This window comes from Falco rusticolus, chromosome 4, assembly GCF_015220075.1.
Source record: "Falco rusticolus isolate bFalRus1 chromosome 4, bFalRus1.pri, whole genome shotgun sequence".
Lineage (NCBI taxonomy): Eukaryota > Metazoa > Chordata > Aves > Falconiformes > Falconidae > Falco > Falco rusticolus.
In genome coordinates, this window is record NC_051190.1 from 68,939,397 (window position 1) to 68,958,269 (window position 18,873).

The 18,873-nt window shown below is 38.9% G+C and overlaps 1 protein-coding gene across 10 annotated transcripts in view; it reads right to left on the bottom strand.

The window, feature by feature from the left end:
* Nucleotides 1-18,873, bottom strand: part of MYO3A (myosin IIIA) — a 127,873-nt gene that overhangs the window by 88,882 nt on the left and 20,118 nt on the right. For all 10 annotated transcript variants that reach the window (XM_037385723.1, XM_037385718.1, XM_037385719.1 and 7 more), the window contains exons 4-5: nt 1,154-1,258; nt 290-389 (exon numbers count right to left, since the gene is read on the bottom strand). In XM_037385723.1, coding sequence (XP_037241620.1) covers nt 290-389; nt 1,154-1,258 — 205 coding nt within the window. The remainder of the gene's footprint in view (nt 1-289; nt 390-1,153; nt 1,259-18,873) is intronic.

Below are 18,873 nucleotides of genomic sequence, written 5' to 3' on the forward strand. Positions count from 1 at the left end.
AACCTGATGTTGAACCCTATTAACCCGCTTTCCCACTTCACTTACCATGTCTGCCCCAAAGCATTTGGTAGTTACTACCCACATTATAACTTCAATTTGTTAGCCATGCCAGAATTTCCAAAGCTGTAAAAACACCAAGTCTGTGAATATTTTATTTCTATCAAGTTAAAAAGTAACTTTCGTTTTCCAAGTGAATTTTAATTAAAACTTCATAAAAAATTAATATAATTAATCTTTTCCAATTTCTTTACTCTATTTTATTTTGTATATATAAGGAAACATAACATACCAAAATCCACAAGCTTGACTCCTCCTTCAGTGGTCAAAAGGATATTATTTCCCTTAATATCACGGTGGATAGTTTTGTTTTCATGCAAATGTTGAAGTCCCTGGAAGGTGGGATGTAAACAAGAACTTTTTACTAACAGCTCTGTCCTCTGTATTACATTTGCAGAAACAAAAAGGTAGCAGAAAAGTATGAAAAAACTTTCACCAGATATTATTTTTTTTTAACCCAAATCCACAGAGATGTCATTCTTACTAGAAAAACACTTGGCATACCCCATGACCAATAGGTATTTTTTAATTGCTTCACTTTATGTCAAATAGAAATTTTAAGATAAAAGCAGAAAAAAGCACTATAAATCTACACTATATATTATACCTTTAGAGTATAAACTCACAGAAAACTACTAAGGCCTAAATTTCACTGCAGAATATCAAATTCCAGTTAAAAAAAAATGAAAAATAAAGATACTTGAGCCTGACTACCCACAAAAATATTCTTGTAGCAGTGTTTGAATTCACTAGATCTGTTGATCATCTTGCTATAAAAATATTTTGGAGCTAGTCGTAAGAAATTGAAGATATATTTCTGCTATTTCTCAAAAGAAAAGTGATTGTGATGCAGAACTGTATTTACTAAGGAAATTAATCAATGGTCAGAAATTCAAATTAATTCTTTTAATAATGAAACAAACAGATTAATTGCTCTTTACCTTGCTTGTTCAAAAAGAACCATCTAAATTACACATTACCTTGATTTCATTAAACACTGCTACAATACAAGCTAGTGAGCCATGTTAGTGGGGACATTCAAAGAAAAAAATATGAGCTGAATGTTGACTGTCCTTTCACTGAGAGATTATCTTACCATCAGAGCTTCATGTAAAATGTAAGCAATTATAAGTTCATTCATCCTTTCGCCTCTTTTCAGAAATCCTTTTACGAGATCAGTCACAGATCCACCGTTGCACAGCTACAAAACATTGGGGGAATATGAAAAGAAATTAAGCGTTGGAGTGGCCATCTGGTTTTAGTTTTCAGTAGTTCTCATATTTATAGCCAAATCAGCTCCTATTGAAGTGGCAAACCATAAATTTGTCCTTATGTCTACCATTTTTACAAACAACATACACAGCAACTTTTGCCAATTTTTTCCAGTACTTTCTGCATTTAATTCTTCTTGCCCAAACACAAGTACAGCAGTCTGTTTACCTATATACACGATTGCTTTTCACTGAAACAGAAGTAGCTTATAGTGCAATAAATGTGCTGTGAAGGCATGTTCTGTGGGTCACGCTAATTGCTTCTTGTATTCATCATGTGCAACTCACCAGCAATGCAGATTATTACAGCATCAATTCTCAGGTACAAAAGCTACATACAACATAAAATGATTTAAGGCATCAGAAGACAGGCAGCAGAGAAATTCCGCCAACAAGAAAATCTTCCAAGAGGAAAGCTGCCCTCTTTGCCAAGCAACACTTAATTCCTAGTGTTCAAGGATGTTATACACAAAGGATGGGCATCATGGAAGATTATGGAAGCACTGTGGAAAGAAAGGTTTCATCTCCCACTGAAACAAGGTGGGCCACAGGTGTAAGACTAATTATAGCCCTTGTAGCATCAACCCTGTCAGCTTCTTGTTCCAGATGCAGAGCCACAATCTACTCTGGATGGTCCTTAGACTCCCGCAACCCCCTGACCAGTCCCATATACATGGGAAGCAGTTTGGCCTTGCTCTCTAAAAAGATTAGTGAGCACACATTACCAGCAGATTAGTTTAAATCTGTAATATTTCATATGTTCGTTTTTATCACTTACAATTTTTCCGCAGGAAGGAGCAGCAATCTAACTTTAGTGACTAACTGTAGCAGTTACATCCCCACAAAGGTGAAACTGGTACTTAAGCCCTTAAACTATCCATAACACACCTAACAATATTCATTGATTGAAGAGCCATTGCCTGTCAAGGCGTAGCTGCTTCCAATAGAATAATGAAACAAATTTCAAGTTTCATACTGCATCATCCAGTAGCTTTTCATATGAAAAAAAAATACCCATATGTTTTACCAATGTAGCACAAAACAGGAATTCCTTTTGACTACAGATTTTGAAGTCTATTCAGACCAATGGCATAATTTATCAATAAAACCTTTCAACTCAGAACTCCACACATGAGATACTTTTGTATATGATTTTTAAATCTGTTCTTCTATACCTCTACATTTTTTCTGTGGTACAATTACAAAAAGATTTGTACCTTACAGTATAAAACATTTTATAGCTCTTTGCACCCAAACATAACAGTAATTTTCTGACTACCTTTGGAACCACTGGGTTGCAGTGAACTTGCACAACATGAATGTCTACACAAATACCATTCATCTTATTGCAAGATGTGTCCCCCATCAGGTCAATGAAAGCTCTGGTCTGACAGATGCTGAGCTCTACGGCCACAACCTTGGAACTCAGTCTTACCCTTACTTCAGTGGGATAACATGCATGCTTGGAGAAGGAAGAACTCATGTTTAAATTACAAGATTAAGCCCTTTGCTGGATCAGGGTCAGTTTTCCAAGCAGGATTTAATTTACTGTCTTTAGCCATGCTGGTCTGCCTTCTCCATTGACTTTTTCTAGTTGTTGGGGTTTTTGGTTTTGGTTTTGGGTGGGGGTTTTTTGTTTGTTTGTGGTTTGTTTTTTTTTACCATGACATTATCTTTCCAGGGACTCTATTGTCTTAACTTTGCCACATCACTGACATGTTTAATCAAACCGAATGGATGATAACAATTCTGGTTAATTTAATGCACTTGCATTTCAGGGCACTAAAACTGTCTGACAAGTGACAAACCAACTGTGAAATAGACTACACATATGATACTCTTCAAACTATTTTTCTTCATTATCTAGTAGTAAGTTTTTGCTTCTTATAGACGGATCTTTTCCTGTTTTCTTTACAGAGCTGGGTATCTGCTAGTATTTCTCTTCAAGGTAAAGAAAACTAATCCAGAAAAGAATATATTCTTTTTGTACGGGGCAGAAGGAAGAAACTATACCTCAGAAATCACCTTTTTCAATGTTTAGGCAGGAAAGGCAAGACTGAATGTATTTGCCTGGGTCTACAATGTTAATTTTTGCTTTCTTAAACATGCTGCTTTATCCCTTTCATAAGATATAAAACCCTATTACAAGATAAATACCTGTATTATAAGATAAAACTTCTCTAAAATATCAGGTAAAGTAAGATACTAAAACTGTGGTTATTTTAGATCAAATCAAAACTGAACCTGGATATGTAAAAGGTCAGCTAAGCAGGTCTTGAAGAAAAAAAAAAAAACAGAAATCACCCACACCACCATGGAAATCCTCCACTGAGTCCCAAGGCATGGTGACTGCTTAGGCAGAGTTCAGCTGAGGATTTCATACCTGCTGGTTGTTGTCCACACAGGGCAACTTCGCTTTTGCTACTTCTGTCTCAAAGATTTCTACTTTTACGTATATCAGACAACTTGTATTTTTCTGAGACCACCAGCACAGGAGTAAGAGGCGAAAAAAGGCTAAGTATTAGAATGTAAGCAGCTATAAGGAGGAAAAGGGATTATTGGAATACACCTACAATTAGAAAAGGAGATTACGGCAGACACTGTGTGTGCTCTGTGCTGCCTGGGGCAGGAGGCGGGGAATGATGACGACAATGACGACACACTTTAGTATTAATCTTGTTCTATTTTTCTACAGGCTAAGCAAGTCCTTATGGGTAAAATGTTGCACTCACCTTTCTACTGCCTGGTTTTTGCAGATGAAGCTGTCACATGTCCCTATAACCATACACATAACTAAAGTTCAAACGGTGATTCTTTCTTCTGACTCAGGCTATCAAATTGCCTATGTGTTCAATGCAAGCTTATCATAAACACATAAAAAGTCCCTCTCATAACAAGAAGATCTCAGGATCTTCTCCTCCCTTTCAAAAGAAGCAGCTACAGAAAACTACAGCACTCCTGCCCAGTGCAGTTCTTGACCATGCTGGCTTGGGAATCTGAGTAGACAGGAAGATAAATTATACTTGGGGATGTAGACCAGGATCTACTTCATGACATAAAAACTTAAAAGGGAAAAAAATGCCAAACCATAAAACAAATAAAAATAAAATCACATTTCCTTAACTCATACAGTCCTTCAATGAGAGATTATGGGATAAACGTTATTTAGCAGTAATGCCAGACTGGAAGTGTCCTTGGGTGTTGTTAAATATTGCAGCTTACAATCATGATCTCTGCTGCTTCTTAGCAGTATGCTGTCCACAGTAAAAAACTTGTGTAGCCTCTTACCAAAGTTACTGTGTTTAAGTTAAGCTAACTGTGATGCTCCGATGACAAGAAATCATGAAGGCAACAGAGATAACTTTTTAAAAAGATCTTTCTAGTTTTCAGTGAAACATCTAGAGAAGAAAGGTGCTAGTAGCTATTATTTTGTTGCAAGCATCGTGAACACACATGGTCAAATAGCTAACCAGTCTGTGTCATTACTTCACATCATTTGGTAAAATCTCCTCAGAATACCTTGATGAGGGGTACTATAAGCAGAAAACAATAAACATGTGGAGAACTCAGGACACAGACATGACATACAGTAGAAGCTATGTGTCTACCCGAGCTGTGCCACGAGGCTGCTTCCTACCCTAAATGTCAAAGTAACTCACCAAATCAAATGTCCTTCAACCTGTCATGAGACATGAGCCCTTCTGGGAGGAGAGAGTAATAATTCTGTTTCTCCCTCTCACACTCAAAACACACACACACATTCTCTCTTGTATACACAGACACATTTCTTGTGGTTTGTATCAGTTTTATAATACCTATTATAAGCAACTAGTAATCCCAGGAGAAAAATCTGGTATGGGAGAAGTGCTGATGGCATGTTAGCTCAAGTTTGGCAGCACAAGTAGTGGAAGGTGTAAACTGAATGGACTTTCTCAGTTTGGTTCTTATACCACATACTTTGGTATGTGAAATACATGTAAAACCAAAGCCCTTGAGTTTGAACTGTTTTTTGAAGTCTCCAAAGGCTGCAATTCCCCAACAAAGGATAAAAATAGTCTTTTAAGCTTTGAATAAACTTAATGTAGAAAGAGAGACTCTTATAAATACCCAGCCTATGAGGCACAATAAAGGAAGATATCAGTGAACCTCCCACAAGGACGTTATTTCGAAATGCCACCTTGATAACTTTGTACATAAGCAATTTTCATCAATTTAATGTTAGTCACTTCTTCTATTGTTCCCTTGTGATCTACAGGAATTTTCTTTACTGGCAGTATTTTTGGTGCCTGCGCTGACAAAATGCAAATATTATCTGCAAACACAAGCAACTAAAAGGGAGGTAAAGAGAACCCTTCAGGATACCTAAAAAGGGGTGGAGAAGACAGAGACAGACGCTTCCCAGAGGCACACAGCTAAAGAAGAGAAGCAACAATCCCCAACTGCAAGACAGTAGATTTCTACTGGACATAAAGGAAAAATCTTCCAACAAGAGTAGTTAAGCACTGGAACAGATTACCCTGCAAGTCTGTGTTATCTCCATACTCAAAACTTGAATGGAAAAGACCCCATGCAAACCTGTAACACTGAATTTAATCATCTTCGAGCAGGGGGCTGAACCAAATGACCTCCCAAGTTTCCTTCCAAGATATAATTTTCTATGATTCATAATATTTGGATTTTAAAATATTCAGTCCCTAGTTTGGATATTTATATAGCAGAAACAGGGTGAAAGGACTATGGAAATCTTGCACACTCAGACCAAGGAAAAGAATAATTTGAAAGGCTTGATCCATCCATGTTGAAAACCTGCCTGAAAGAAAATCTTGCGTACTCAGATCAAGGGAAAGAATAATTTAATAGAAGGCTTGATCCATGTGAAAAATCTGCCTGAAAGGGCTGCAGCTCTGATGGCCATACATAGCTGTATCAGAAGAGGTGCTTATGACTGTTCTACAGTGGCAGCAAAGAGCTCCTCTTTTATGATTTTCTGGCACTCAAAAGGCAAAGACTCATACGGGGATGACACACACTCCCCCACCCACCCATCTGCCACAACCCTGTGCTACTGCAAAGCGATCTTCAGCAAGAGATTTATAAAACAGCATGACCTTAACACAGGAAATATCAGTTGAGATTGCCATCACATCACAGTCATGCAGGTGTTCTTTGTGGGTCTTACTCTTCACCTGCCCCGGCTGATACATTTCTCTCTTCAGCTCTTCACGATGCTGATGGCCACTGAATAAGGATTCAGTATCAGCTTTGCTTTTAAGAAAACTATCAGTTGCATTTTTATTAGGGCTATTACAGCTTTTAATCATCCAACTGCTCCTGATTCATGCATCAGTACTAAGCTGTCAGGTAACATTTGCTTGCATCCTGCAGTTGTCAAGGTGCTTTCATCTTATTTCAGTAGCTTGGATGCAAACAGCAGGGCAACTACAATTACTACGTTGCCCATCTTCACAGGCTGCACAGACATAAATGACTGGGTAGCACATCACATGTGCACAACTTATGGCATGCATGAATGATAGTTATGAAAAAATTGCATTGTCCAACCTTGCTTTAATGTTACCACACATAAGAATGCTAAAAGCATCTCAGGCACTAATCCCTACTTTTTTCTGTTCTTAGAATAGATCAATAATCTGACCTGTTCCAGTGAGCATGCTGTACAGCAGCACTGCCAGCCTCTGAGCTAACTGTACCTTCCTTTTAGTACTAACTGCTGTAAGAGCAAAAGATTCTTATTTGTTGCTGTTGTGTTGCCATAGAACTACAGAAACATAAAAGGGACCTCAAGAAATTAGTTCACTGCATTTGCAATTGTGTAGAGATCTGGTACATTCAGGTGGTCCTTGACAGATATTTGTCTAATCTGCTCCTAAAAATCTCCCAGTAAGGGAGACCAGTCTTTCCAAGTAGCCTGTTCCTGTGTTTCACTAGCCCAATAGTTAAAGCATTTTTCCCACTATCCAGCCTGAATCTTTTCTGCTTCCAATAAAACTGCTTTAGTTTTGCCATTCCCTACAGTAGGCTTTGATAATAAATTATCATTATTCTCTATTTAACATCATCTCTGTCAGACTACTGTCATGATATATGATTTTTCTCTTTTTTAGGCTGTACAAAGTTAGTTGCTGTAACCTTTTCAAATCATCCATGTTTTCTAAATTTAGACTGCCTGCAATTTGCCACTGATGTTTGTGACACATTTTGCCTCAAACTGCATACAGGATTCCTGTGCAAGCCTTAGCTTGAAAAGCTTAACAGAACAGAACACTCTCTACTTTGCAGAGAATCCCTTTCTGCAGTCCCATTGCCTGATCAGCTATGTCCCATTTTTTCCTACGGATAGCTGTACTTTGCATGTATCTACTGATTTTTTTTTTTTCCCTCTGATCAAAAAAATATCTCTGGTATTCACAACTGTGAATATAATCCTGTTCTCCAATATGCCTGTAATTAAACTAGGTGTCCACTCCCAACTTTTTAATGTGGACTTTATTTCATCACTCAAGTTACTAATGAAGAGAAACAGACCACAAGCAGATGCCCACTTGAGAGTCTCCCTGACCAAAAGTGAACTACTGAGTCCAGTTTTACAAAAAAGAGGTTATCCACTTTGTTGTTTATGTGAAGTTTCTGTATTTCCACATTTTCCTTACAAGAATGTCACATGGCACCACATCAAATCCCTACAAAAGACACATCTCATCTATTGCTTTCTCCTTGCTTTAACAAGGTTAACAAGGTAACACCAGTTACCCTGTTAAAAGATGAGATTTTATTAATATTTGTTCTGGCCCAATCCAATCAACCACTTACCACATTACTGTGTTCTGGGTATTTCTACAGAGGTTTCTATTAATTTGTTCTGTAATAATTGTGGGTAACAAAGTTAAACAGACTGGTCTGTATTTCCCTAGGTCATTGTTTTTCCTCACTTTGTAAAGACATGCCTTAGAGATTCTTGTATCTCATTTCTCTCTTGTATTAGTAACATAATCTTGTCTTTACCACTCTCCACATTAGCCTTTCTGAGCTTACCCTTACATGCCTGTGCCTTAGCTGTGCATTTTTGTTTCTCCTATTTGAAGGCATTCTGAAATATTAAAAGAAGCAAACCCTGATGCACTCTTATTTGTCTCTTGCTGTGCTTTCATATTTTCTCTGCATCACCTAATTTGCTGTTGTGTGTTTAATGTCTTTCAACAACTGCCAGCTACCCTGCTTTCCTGCATTTTTTACACTATTTTTCCTTAGCACAGGTACCTACCAGTTCCCCAAGCTGGGTGAAGCATACTCTTCTAAAACCCACTATCCTTACTCTGCTGCTCCACTGTCCTTCCTTTCCTCAGGAAAGTGAACACAATTATTTTGGGGACTTTTTCCCTCAAATTTCCTTCCATCTTATCTTCTCTATCAGAACAGAATCAGATAGAGCCATTTCAAGAATCACTTTCTTTGCCACCTGTCTCCAAAATAGAACTTGATGGACTGTCCATCTCACAATCCTGGCTGTCACACAGGGCCACCTTTGACCAGATTAACTCCTATTTTCTGCCTATGGTGTGACATGTCTTCACAAATACTACCGCCAAAGAGCACGTTCCACTGACAGCACCTAACGCCTACCACAAACACTTGAAGATCCTTGTGAAGACTTACAGGGAACTACATCAGCTTCTTCAACAGACCAAGTGGTTCAATACACCACTCCTGTCTGTGCAGCACAGTTTTGATTTCACCTCAAATGGAACAAAGATGTGCACTGTGTGGCTCCTATTTTCCTAACAACAGTACAAGATAACCCATAACCAAAAGAAACCATTGGAATGCTCTGTGGTTTTAGGTAAAGTTGATTCATGCTTTCAGTTTAGCGTGAATGAAACGCATCACTGAAACAGACATCCTTCCTGAGTTATTTAGTTTCAGTGATCACAAATCATGTGGTATTTATAATTTTGCTCTCTTACATCATCTAGCACCTCCAGGGCTGTGTTAGTCACAGCCTCACGGGTGTTTGTTTGTTGCTTCTGATTTCTTCACTTTCAGTTTGGCTTTTAACTTCTTATTTTCTGTCACGTACACACGCTGACAAGACAGCCAGCCAGAAGAAGTTTGCCTATTCTATCTTACGCAGTGCTGGCCTTCACAGCCTCTTATCTTTCTCAGTCAGGACATAGATATGTCTACCCCACACCACTGTCAAAATGGAAAAGCCACATCTATGCCAATATTGTATTCTTCGAGATTTCTTCTTTCAAACTCAGCATAATTGAATGAAGGCATTAGGCTTTACACAGACAAAAAGAAAGTCATTCCCTCAAAGGATGATTTTTTTCTGTTCTAAAACATTTTTAATATTGTTAATATTGTTTTGTCTCTAGCAAAACAAAAAAAAAAAGGAAATAGGTGACAGTGCTATACAAGAGGTTTACCAGGCAAAGCCCAGCTGAATCCCCCTGCTAGCTGTTCCTGACACAAACTTCATATTGCACCACCCCATAATTCACAGCATTTATGTTATGATACAATACATTTACAAAGTTGCTAATGAAGAAATTAATGTATCACCTGTCCACATCTCCCTAAAAAAGTATACAGCTGAAGTGCTTTTAGTGCTGTGTAAAGCAACTGAGATCTAAACCACCAGATAATTCAAATACAAACAGAAATTCTGAAGGGGCTTCAACTACAGCTTCACAGCCCGGCAACAGCATAAGACAGCTGTAATTTTTAAAAAATCAAATAAATGGAAGGATAATTTTTCAAAATCAGAGCTAACCTAACTACAAAACTAAAAGGCACTGGTCAGCAGAAGAGCCCAGCACTTTCTGAGCAAATGCAAGAGGCAGCTTAACAAGACAGAACATTTTGATACAGAAAACTTAGTGCAATTCATCATTATACACAAGAAGCAGTGGTTAAAATAGCATTTACAGCGCAAAACCGTTCACTTGGCTAGGGAGAAAAAGTAGGGCCTAAGTTTGGGATCAACAATGTCAACAGAAGTATTTCTCTTGACTGCTGCAAACTTAGCTGAGGTGCTGGAAAACACGCAGAATCTTGTAAGCAAACAGGGCAGCCTGTGGTAACAGCGAGCCCTTCACAGCGTTTATTGCCTGCTCACAACCATGTTGGTTTTGTTGACTCCACCAATTAAGAAATATTTCAAAGCACCTTCCTCTTTTATAGAATTATTTCTATATGATTTGGGGCTCAGACAGTAGTTCCGAGTACTATCATGTCCACACTACGCATAATTCATTTTATGTCTGTGCTCCTACATGAAGACAATATAATTCACTGTGATTTAAGTTACTGCAATAGAAATCTTCCCTACTGAGTTTGAAAGCACGGTTGGGGAAGCACAGATCCAAACAATGGGGTTCTCTAAAGGCTCCTTTTACAGGAGTGAAGCTGAAACACACAGCCAAAAAGCAGCTCCACTTGTCACAGGAGTGTGCAGGACAGGTCAGCTTCACTGCTCACAGAGCTGCCTGTCTCTCTCTGGTGACTATAAAAGGAGCTATGGCATCTCTGTAACCGTCATGGGACCCTATCACAGCAAGAACATCCTGAAGGACATTCCACAACATTCTTAAAGATAATTTTGGAAGAACAAAAAGGATGCTAAACTCAAAAGACTTTTTTTTTTTTCTTCCAATAAACTAGTGGAATGATTAATTCAGAAAGACTAGACCAGAGAGAACTGAAATTAAAGTGCCCCGTAAACCAATCTCTCCCTGCTCACTGCATCTGTGCAAGGTAGTTCCTTGATTCCAGGGTTTGGTTTTAGCAAAGTCAGCAGCTTTCTGAACTGCAACACACTGACCTCTTTTCTGGAGCCCAGGAAACTTTTGTTTTTGTTATTGCTGACACCTGGCTGGCTGCTTTCTGCATGTCTCGGCTTCTTGTTCCTTGCTAAGTACTCTTCTCCCATAGCCTGCAGCCTCCAGCCCTCTCTGCCCAACAAAGAAGGATGAGGAGACAGCTCTCCCTACAGACAAGTCCATTTGCTCCAGTCACCCTCTTTAAAAAGGGACCCAACATGAAAACTGAGAACAAACACAGCACAATTATGTTGTCTATCACACCTGAACTTAAGCATTTGACTCTCAGATGTCTGAAGTAAAAAGAGACAAGCCTCAGCCTAAGCATTCTTACAATGATTGATGCCACCCCACAATAAAGCTAAAGGAGGTTTGGTAATCTGGGATTTAACTAAAAGCTATGCAAATGTGGGGTTTGGTTTTGGTGTTTTATTTTGGTGTTTGGTTGTTTTTTTTTTTAAGTAACCTCACATCTTTAGTAAAGATGTGATCAAAAATAAAACATACAGAAAGCAAAGGATGTTAAATATTAGAATGTAAGAGGCATAGTATTCACATGTTATTTAATTACACAGTAGAGTGGTAAAACTCTGGGGTTTTTTTTCTTGGCTTTGCTTTACTTCATGGTGCCAAAATTGTTAGAGGTTATTCCGAACCAGCTTTTTTTATGTGCAGTATTCTCTGGGAAGGTGGGGCCATAACATATGCTCACCAGTTGTTTCAAAGATGCGGACTGTGCAAACCACAATGTAATACGAAATACTCATCAAGCAGAGAAATTACGAGTATTTACTAAAAGTTTGAAGCATCAAATGATAGCCACACATCTTTGATCTTGAGAAAACAGGATATAATTCAAGAGTGAAAAACTACTATAATTAGGAAGCAAAGAGGGGCACACTAGAAATGGAGAAATCAAGGCTGATTCTGGCATGTAATGGATCAAAATATTCAGTGTTAGTCTGGATGGAGCACTCATAACCAGACATTACTGAAAAATGACCCATGTTGAGAAATATGAAAAAGTAATTTTCAATTGTTTCATTTTTCTTCTATATATGTCATTTCGAAATACCTGATAATACTCAGACAAATGACAATTCCCTTCCCCCAGCCCCAGCTCCATAAAACCCAAATGGACTAGTTATTTTCCACTATGCTAGTTTCCTGAAAGATTATTGTTTTACAGTAAATCTCCCATATAAAAAAAAAGGTGCATATCTGCTTTCTTATTATAACTCTTATCATATATTCTTTTATACAGAACAACTTCCATCCAAAGCTTTTTTAAACCCCACAAATTTGCCTTTATACCCTTAGATGGAAATGTATCCTGCTGTATCTAACAAAAGCATACTGTAAACATGCCAAAGGAAAATCCTAAATAAATTATTCATCTGTACATACCACAAGATCCTCTATTTTATGGAAAAGAGAAGTAACTGAGATAGCGATGTCTCTAGTTTATCTCAGGTAGGCTCACCTCTTTGAAAGCCAGAATGAGACTGCTGGGTCCTGCTTCTAGGCATTCCCACAGATTCCTGTGGGACTCACTTCAGCCAGTGCTTGTAACTCAGAGAGGCCTCAGAGAAAAATGTATGTCACTGAATTTGGATTTTCCCGCTCTTGCCAAAACTATCACAGCATAAGAACAACTCCAGTTCCCATACTCCTACTTATTTCTTACAATTTTATTACTTTTTAAAGACAAAAAACTTCATTCGAATAGAGTCCAACAATTGAAGTCCCAACAGCCTCAATGACAGAAAATTGCCTGCTAAACTTCAGATACGCTAGTCTAAGTCACTCCCACCATGCAATGTCCCAACGAGATTGCATGATCAGCTTCTCCCCAGGCTCTGAGCCTTCCTGCAGGCTGCAGATTTTTACAGCCAAATGCCTTTCCACATCAAAAACAAGCATTTAGCTGCTCTGCAACACTGACAGCAACTCCTCTCTCCCTCTTCCATGCACCAACAGATGCCATAGTGACAACACTGTTATCTGAGAAAGGAAAGGGGTCAAGCTAATGGAGACAAACATGCTTTTCTGCTGGCCATCAGAAGTCTTACATGGCACTGGAAAACTCAGCAAGAGACAAGGACAGACCCACCCGCCTTGCTCTGAGCTTTTCTTTTCCGTGCCCAGCCTGCTTTGGCAGAAACAGCACTCCAAAGTGGTAGTCTGTGTCTGGATGCACAAAAGGAGCAGTGTCATGTGAAAAGTCTCATTCTGTTGACCATGTGGGGGTGTTACAGTTGTCCTGATCCTTGAAATCCATATTGTGCTTCTGGCTATTTCAGCCCCCTTTTTTAAAAAGGAAAATACCAATATATATCTTTGGACAGTGGTTGCTTCCCTTTTACAGGAAACTACACTGCAACTTAGAGTTGCACTGTTAGTATCTCAACTCCCTAGCAGAAAAAGAATCTCCATTCCTCAAGGCAACCGGACCTGCTGAGACCGGTATTTCTTTAGATAAATATATTCTGTACAGAAGACATTACATAACAAAGGATTTATTTTTAATTTTTGTTGTTTAAAGAAGAAGGATGCACTCCAGTGAGTTTCACCATATATTAGAATTACATGTGATGTCGAATAGGCAACATGATCAGAAACTTCCATGTATAGTAGGTCAGTGAAGGATCCAAGATTATTAGCCACTCAAGACTTGGGCATTAATTATACTCATTTTTCTCTACCTGACACATATGTAAATTGTGCTGTCACTTTTCATTTATGAGTCTGTGAGGAAAACGTATACATATTTCATGAATTGTAGGGCTCTCTTTACGACCAGTTAGCATTTGCGAACATCTGGAAGCATCTGATTTGCTAAACTTCTCTCTTCAAACAGAAGATACAGCACAGCAAATGCACTCCAGGCCAGACACAGCAGCGCAGCTGTGTTTGTTGTTCAGCATTATTCATTCTACCCAGGAGTTACTGTAACACCTTCTTCTCTGGGCCTTATGAGCAATTATCCCTAACTGGCCACCTCTGACCACGCCATTCTTCCCGTGAACCCTTGTGTTGGCTGCCCCTTCCCAATCACATCAAACATGAACTAGTTGCTTCTACTGCCAAAACCCACAGCTGTCCTAGTATCTTTCCTTAGGCAGCAACAGATCTTCTCCTACCCCTGATCAGCTCACAGTGCTGGCATCCATCACTGGGTAACTCTAGGCACAACATGTTTTCCTTTCTGCTCTGAAGGAGCAAACCACAGCACTATCTTCCTTCAAATCCTCCTTAGTAACTCTCCTGCGCTACAACGCTGACAAATGCTTGCAACTGCTTGAGGTCACAACTGACTTCTGTTATCCCCTTGGTCCTCCATTTGAAAATCTGTTCTGTTTGGCTTAAAGCTTTGATGTAACTCTCTCCTATGAAGGCTCACTTTTAGAACTGGAAAGGAGTGAGTAACTGATACTCCACACATTGTGCCGGGCTTTCCATCTCCGTGCAAATTCAAGAATGGTAATTCTAAATGATCTGCACAAAATCAGAATAGAGCGTATCAGGGGATCTCAGCTTGTTATACATTCATTTTATGTGACTCACCAGACAATTGCAATTGCCCTTGTAATTGGTATCTGAGTGGGAACTACACTGGTTTGCTCTCTGTGCTCATCACACAGCAACAGCCTCCATTAGACAGGTTCTCTCTCAGTTCTTTATCCTGTTACAAACCATTTTGGCTAGGTGTGCAAGCTTTTCCAGGTCAGGCAAGCCAACAGATGTAATCTAGTAGCAATGGACTGTCATTACCCTGGTACAGCAGGTTGGCAGTTTGGTACACTGGCACTTCATACCTTTTTTTTTTTTTTTTTCTGTACGGAGCTACCTATACATTACAGTGTCCTCACTGATTAAATGGAATCCACGCTATAGGTTTGTACTTAATCTGTGCTTGCCAAAAGACTACCAGGTGAACTGATGCACTACAATTCTCTGTGTTGTAGTTTAATTCAGACTCCTGAGAGCTTCTGTTTACTGGGTTTAATGATACAGCTCTTTCTGAAAAAAAGTGACAAAAATAGAAGAGTGCCAAGGATTTAAAAAACACAATTTAGATATTTGTACATTTAAATTTTTTCCTCTTCTTGTTAACTTCAGAAGATTGAAGTAGCAAATTTGAATCACTTCAGTCAAATTTTATATTAGCAAACAGCTGCCAGCTGAATCACAATAAACCTCCACGATAATCTTTCTGCAATTCTTTTGAGTTATCAGTATCTGGTTAGCAGGTTCAATTAACATCAAGAAACACCCAGAAGATCAAACTCAAAGCATACCGCTTTGCCTGCAACAATGCAGAATGACACAAGTTACTGATTTATTTAATGCAGTTATTTTCCTATGTTAAAAGGTTGAGGGAATGAAAAAGGCTTCAGAGAAGCTGGTTCCAAGCTATTCTACACTCCCATGTGACACATCTGATGAAGATTACACTAGAATAAGAAAAGGTTCTACAAGAGAACAAAGATGAATCAGGTTCATTTCAGCCTGGACTGTGCACAGCCAGCACATGTACAGACTGCACTAGCTACTGGAATACTGTTTGTGAAGGTACTTCTTAACGTGAGAGCTGGTGTCCTGGTTTCAGCTGGGATAGGGTTAATTTTCTTCTTGGTAGCTGGTGCAGTGCTGTGTTTTGGATTTGGTGTGAGAACAACCCTGATACCACATCTATGTTTTTGGGTGTTGCTGGGTGATGTTTATAGCAAGTCAAGGACTTTTCAGTTCCTTGGGCCCTGCCAGTGAGAGGGCTGGAGAGGCACGGGAATCTGGGAGGGGACACAGCCAGGGCAGGTGAGCCAAAGTAGCCAAAGGGATATTCCATACCATATGACGTCATCCTGAGTATATAAACTGGGTGAGGAAGAAGGAAAGGGGGGGACATCTGGCATTATGGCTTTTGTCTTCGCGAACCGTTACATGTGACAGAGGTGGCTGAACACCTGCCTGCCCATGGGAAGCAGTGAATGAATTCCTTGTTTTGCTTTGCTTTACCTATTAAACTGTCTTTATCTCAACCAACGACCTGTCTGATTTTTACTCTTCTGATCACCTCCCCCATCCCACTGTGGGGGGAGTGAGCGAGCGGCTGCGTGGGGCTTAGTTGCCAGCTGGGGTTAAACCACGACAGCACTTTTTGGCACCAAACGTGGGGCTCAAAGGGTTCAAGATAACGACAGATTTTATTAGAACATGCTAGTTCTAATTTATAGCTCTTATTGGTGTTTAGCTATTAATTGGCAAGTTTCTGTGCTTGCCATGGGGCTTGCTTGCCTTACTGTACATTAGAGTCTAGTGCTTGTTAGTGGCTGCTTTTTGCTTTCGGTGCCTACTGTACTGCTTATCATACTGTGCTGTGCCCAGGCACATTTTGATAACAGTAATGGTGAATTGCTAAAAAAAATATTTAGATTTGGAAATGTTTTCATAATGTCAGAATGAATAACGTTACAAAGACATTATATTCTACTATGTGCAATATTATATATAGAAATAAGTACATTGATGGAACAAAAATTAAACCTGCATGCTCTAAGAGGTGACTGTACAGCATGGCAGTGTCACCATCAGGATTAGTGTGTCCATAAACAGATACTAAACAGAATAGTCTGGGACATCCTTAATACAACAATCATGGTTGCTGGAGAGCATGAGGGAAATGGACTGCAAAAATTGGACAGACTCCTAAACAGCATCTTCTAGTGCCACCACAGGAGACAGAATGCTGCACTACATGGAGCACTGGTCCAGCTCAACAAGGCACTGCAAATGTTCAAAATGTTCACCTACACATTAGAACAAAAAAACCTAAAAAACCTGCTTTGTCAGTCTTCTTGACATTCAGCACAAAGGAGTGTATTTCTATAATTTCTTGGCATTTCACCTCTCTAGAAATGAGAGGTTTCTGCAAAATGCTTTAATACTATGAAACTGTATTTTGGAGTGGGAAGTCACTCCATCCAAACTTTTCCCCCTATCAAGCTAAGTTTTAACTCATTAAAGGATTTTTTTTTTTTACTATAAAAATAATTCACGTACCCACTATTTCCTATAAAAATACACAGAGAATGATAAAACACACTTATGTGACTCACAAACCCAAATCCATCTCAAACATGGCATGTATAACTATGTGTCTTTTGAAAATGGACTGAGATGCTTAAAGTTCTACCTTATCTGTGTAGGAAATGAACTACAGAAATATGTTGCATGATGATTCTTGGCCTCTGGCTTATGGTAGCAAGTAAAAGTTGTGTGACACCTACCATTTACCTTGCTGTGGTATTTTCAGCCTTCATTCAGTCTTAACTAAGTTGTTCTTTGCACCAGATCTCAGGCAAGGGCTGTGCCACTTGTTGACCCTACCTGCCCTTGACCTACCTGCTCACCTGCAGGGCCTGATATGATTTACCTCTCTGCTCCATCTTCCATCAGCTTATTTCCAACTACCTCAGATCTATTCCCTTCTGAACTAACATCCAGAGCTGAAAGAAATGGACTATAGCATGCTCTGCCTTATCAGTGTCACCATGCTGACGTCTGCTAACATGAAACTGCTAAGCTGATTCATCCCAAGTATAAAACTCAAGTGTTTTCAACACAGACTCAATAGGCCAGTTTCTTTCTGCCTCCATCTCTGGACACATGTGACAAAGCTTAATACACCTGACAAGAATCCTCCTTCCAGCAATATTCTTTATCACAACCGTGATTAGAACAGTATCCACACAGGAGCAGATGTTCAGCCTGTCTGAGTACAGCCTACAGAGAGAAGGGCATTTCTGAACTGAGAGTCAAGAGTACTGTTATTCCATACAGATGTATTCCTGTTTCATTTTCATTCCCGTAGGTGGTTTCCTTAAAAATGCTGAACCAAGAAAGTTAGGTTGCTTTATTACCAAAAAATGCTAGCGATGCTAAAAGCCCTCGTATTACTAGTTTTCCTCTACTTTTTAATTGTTAAAATTTACATTCTATACTAGTCTCAAATTTAGGTCCTCGTGTTAAGATGAACACAACACAGTAACTTTACACTTCTATAAATACTGTACTAGTGTCACATGCAGAACTAGTGTTACACAAAAAGGTTGTTTATTTTTTCGAGTAAGCATTACGCACATTTTTAACGGATTAGATCTACATTGAAAGGTTAAATCAAAGTAAGAAGTTGACTACATCTCTCTTGAAAATTTATTATATAAAAAAAGTATTTGTTTTTTTAAAAGAAAAAAATAATGAACAATAGTTCCTATTCTCTCAGAAACATATTTCCAGCTCACAGCACTGCAACTTCAAAATGCTTTACAAGATCAGTTAGGTAACATGCACATTAGCACAGAGACAGAGAAATACAACAGAGAAAATGAAATCCGAACGTTGAGGAATTTTACTTCAAAATGAAAAAAAAACTTTCTATGAAGACACATGCTATTAGGCACTTAAGTGAGGAGATTCAGAAGAAATGTCATGTTTACCCAGGACTATTCTGTAACGGTTTATTTCCGTTATTCTGAAGCAACTAGTTTTGGCTTTTACAGACATGGAACCTGTCAGATGACCCACAGCAACAGGTCAGCTCCAAATTCAATTTAGTTGTAGGTAAATACTTCTTGATAGCCATCCGGTTTAATGATTTCTAGTCAGAAGACAATACCTTCAACATGGATCATGAACATCTA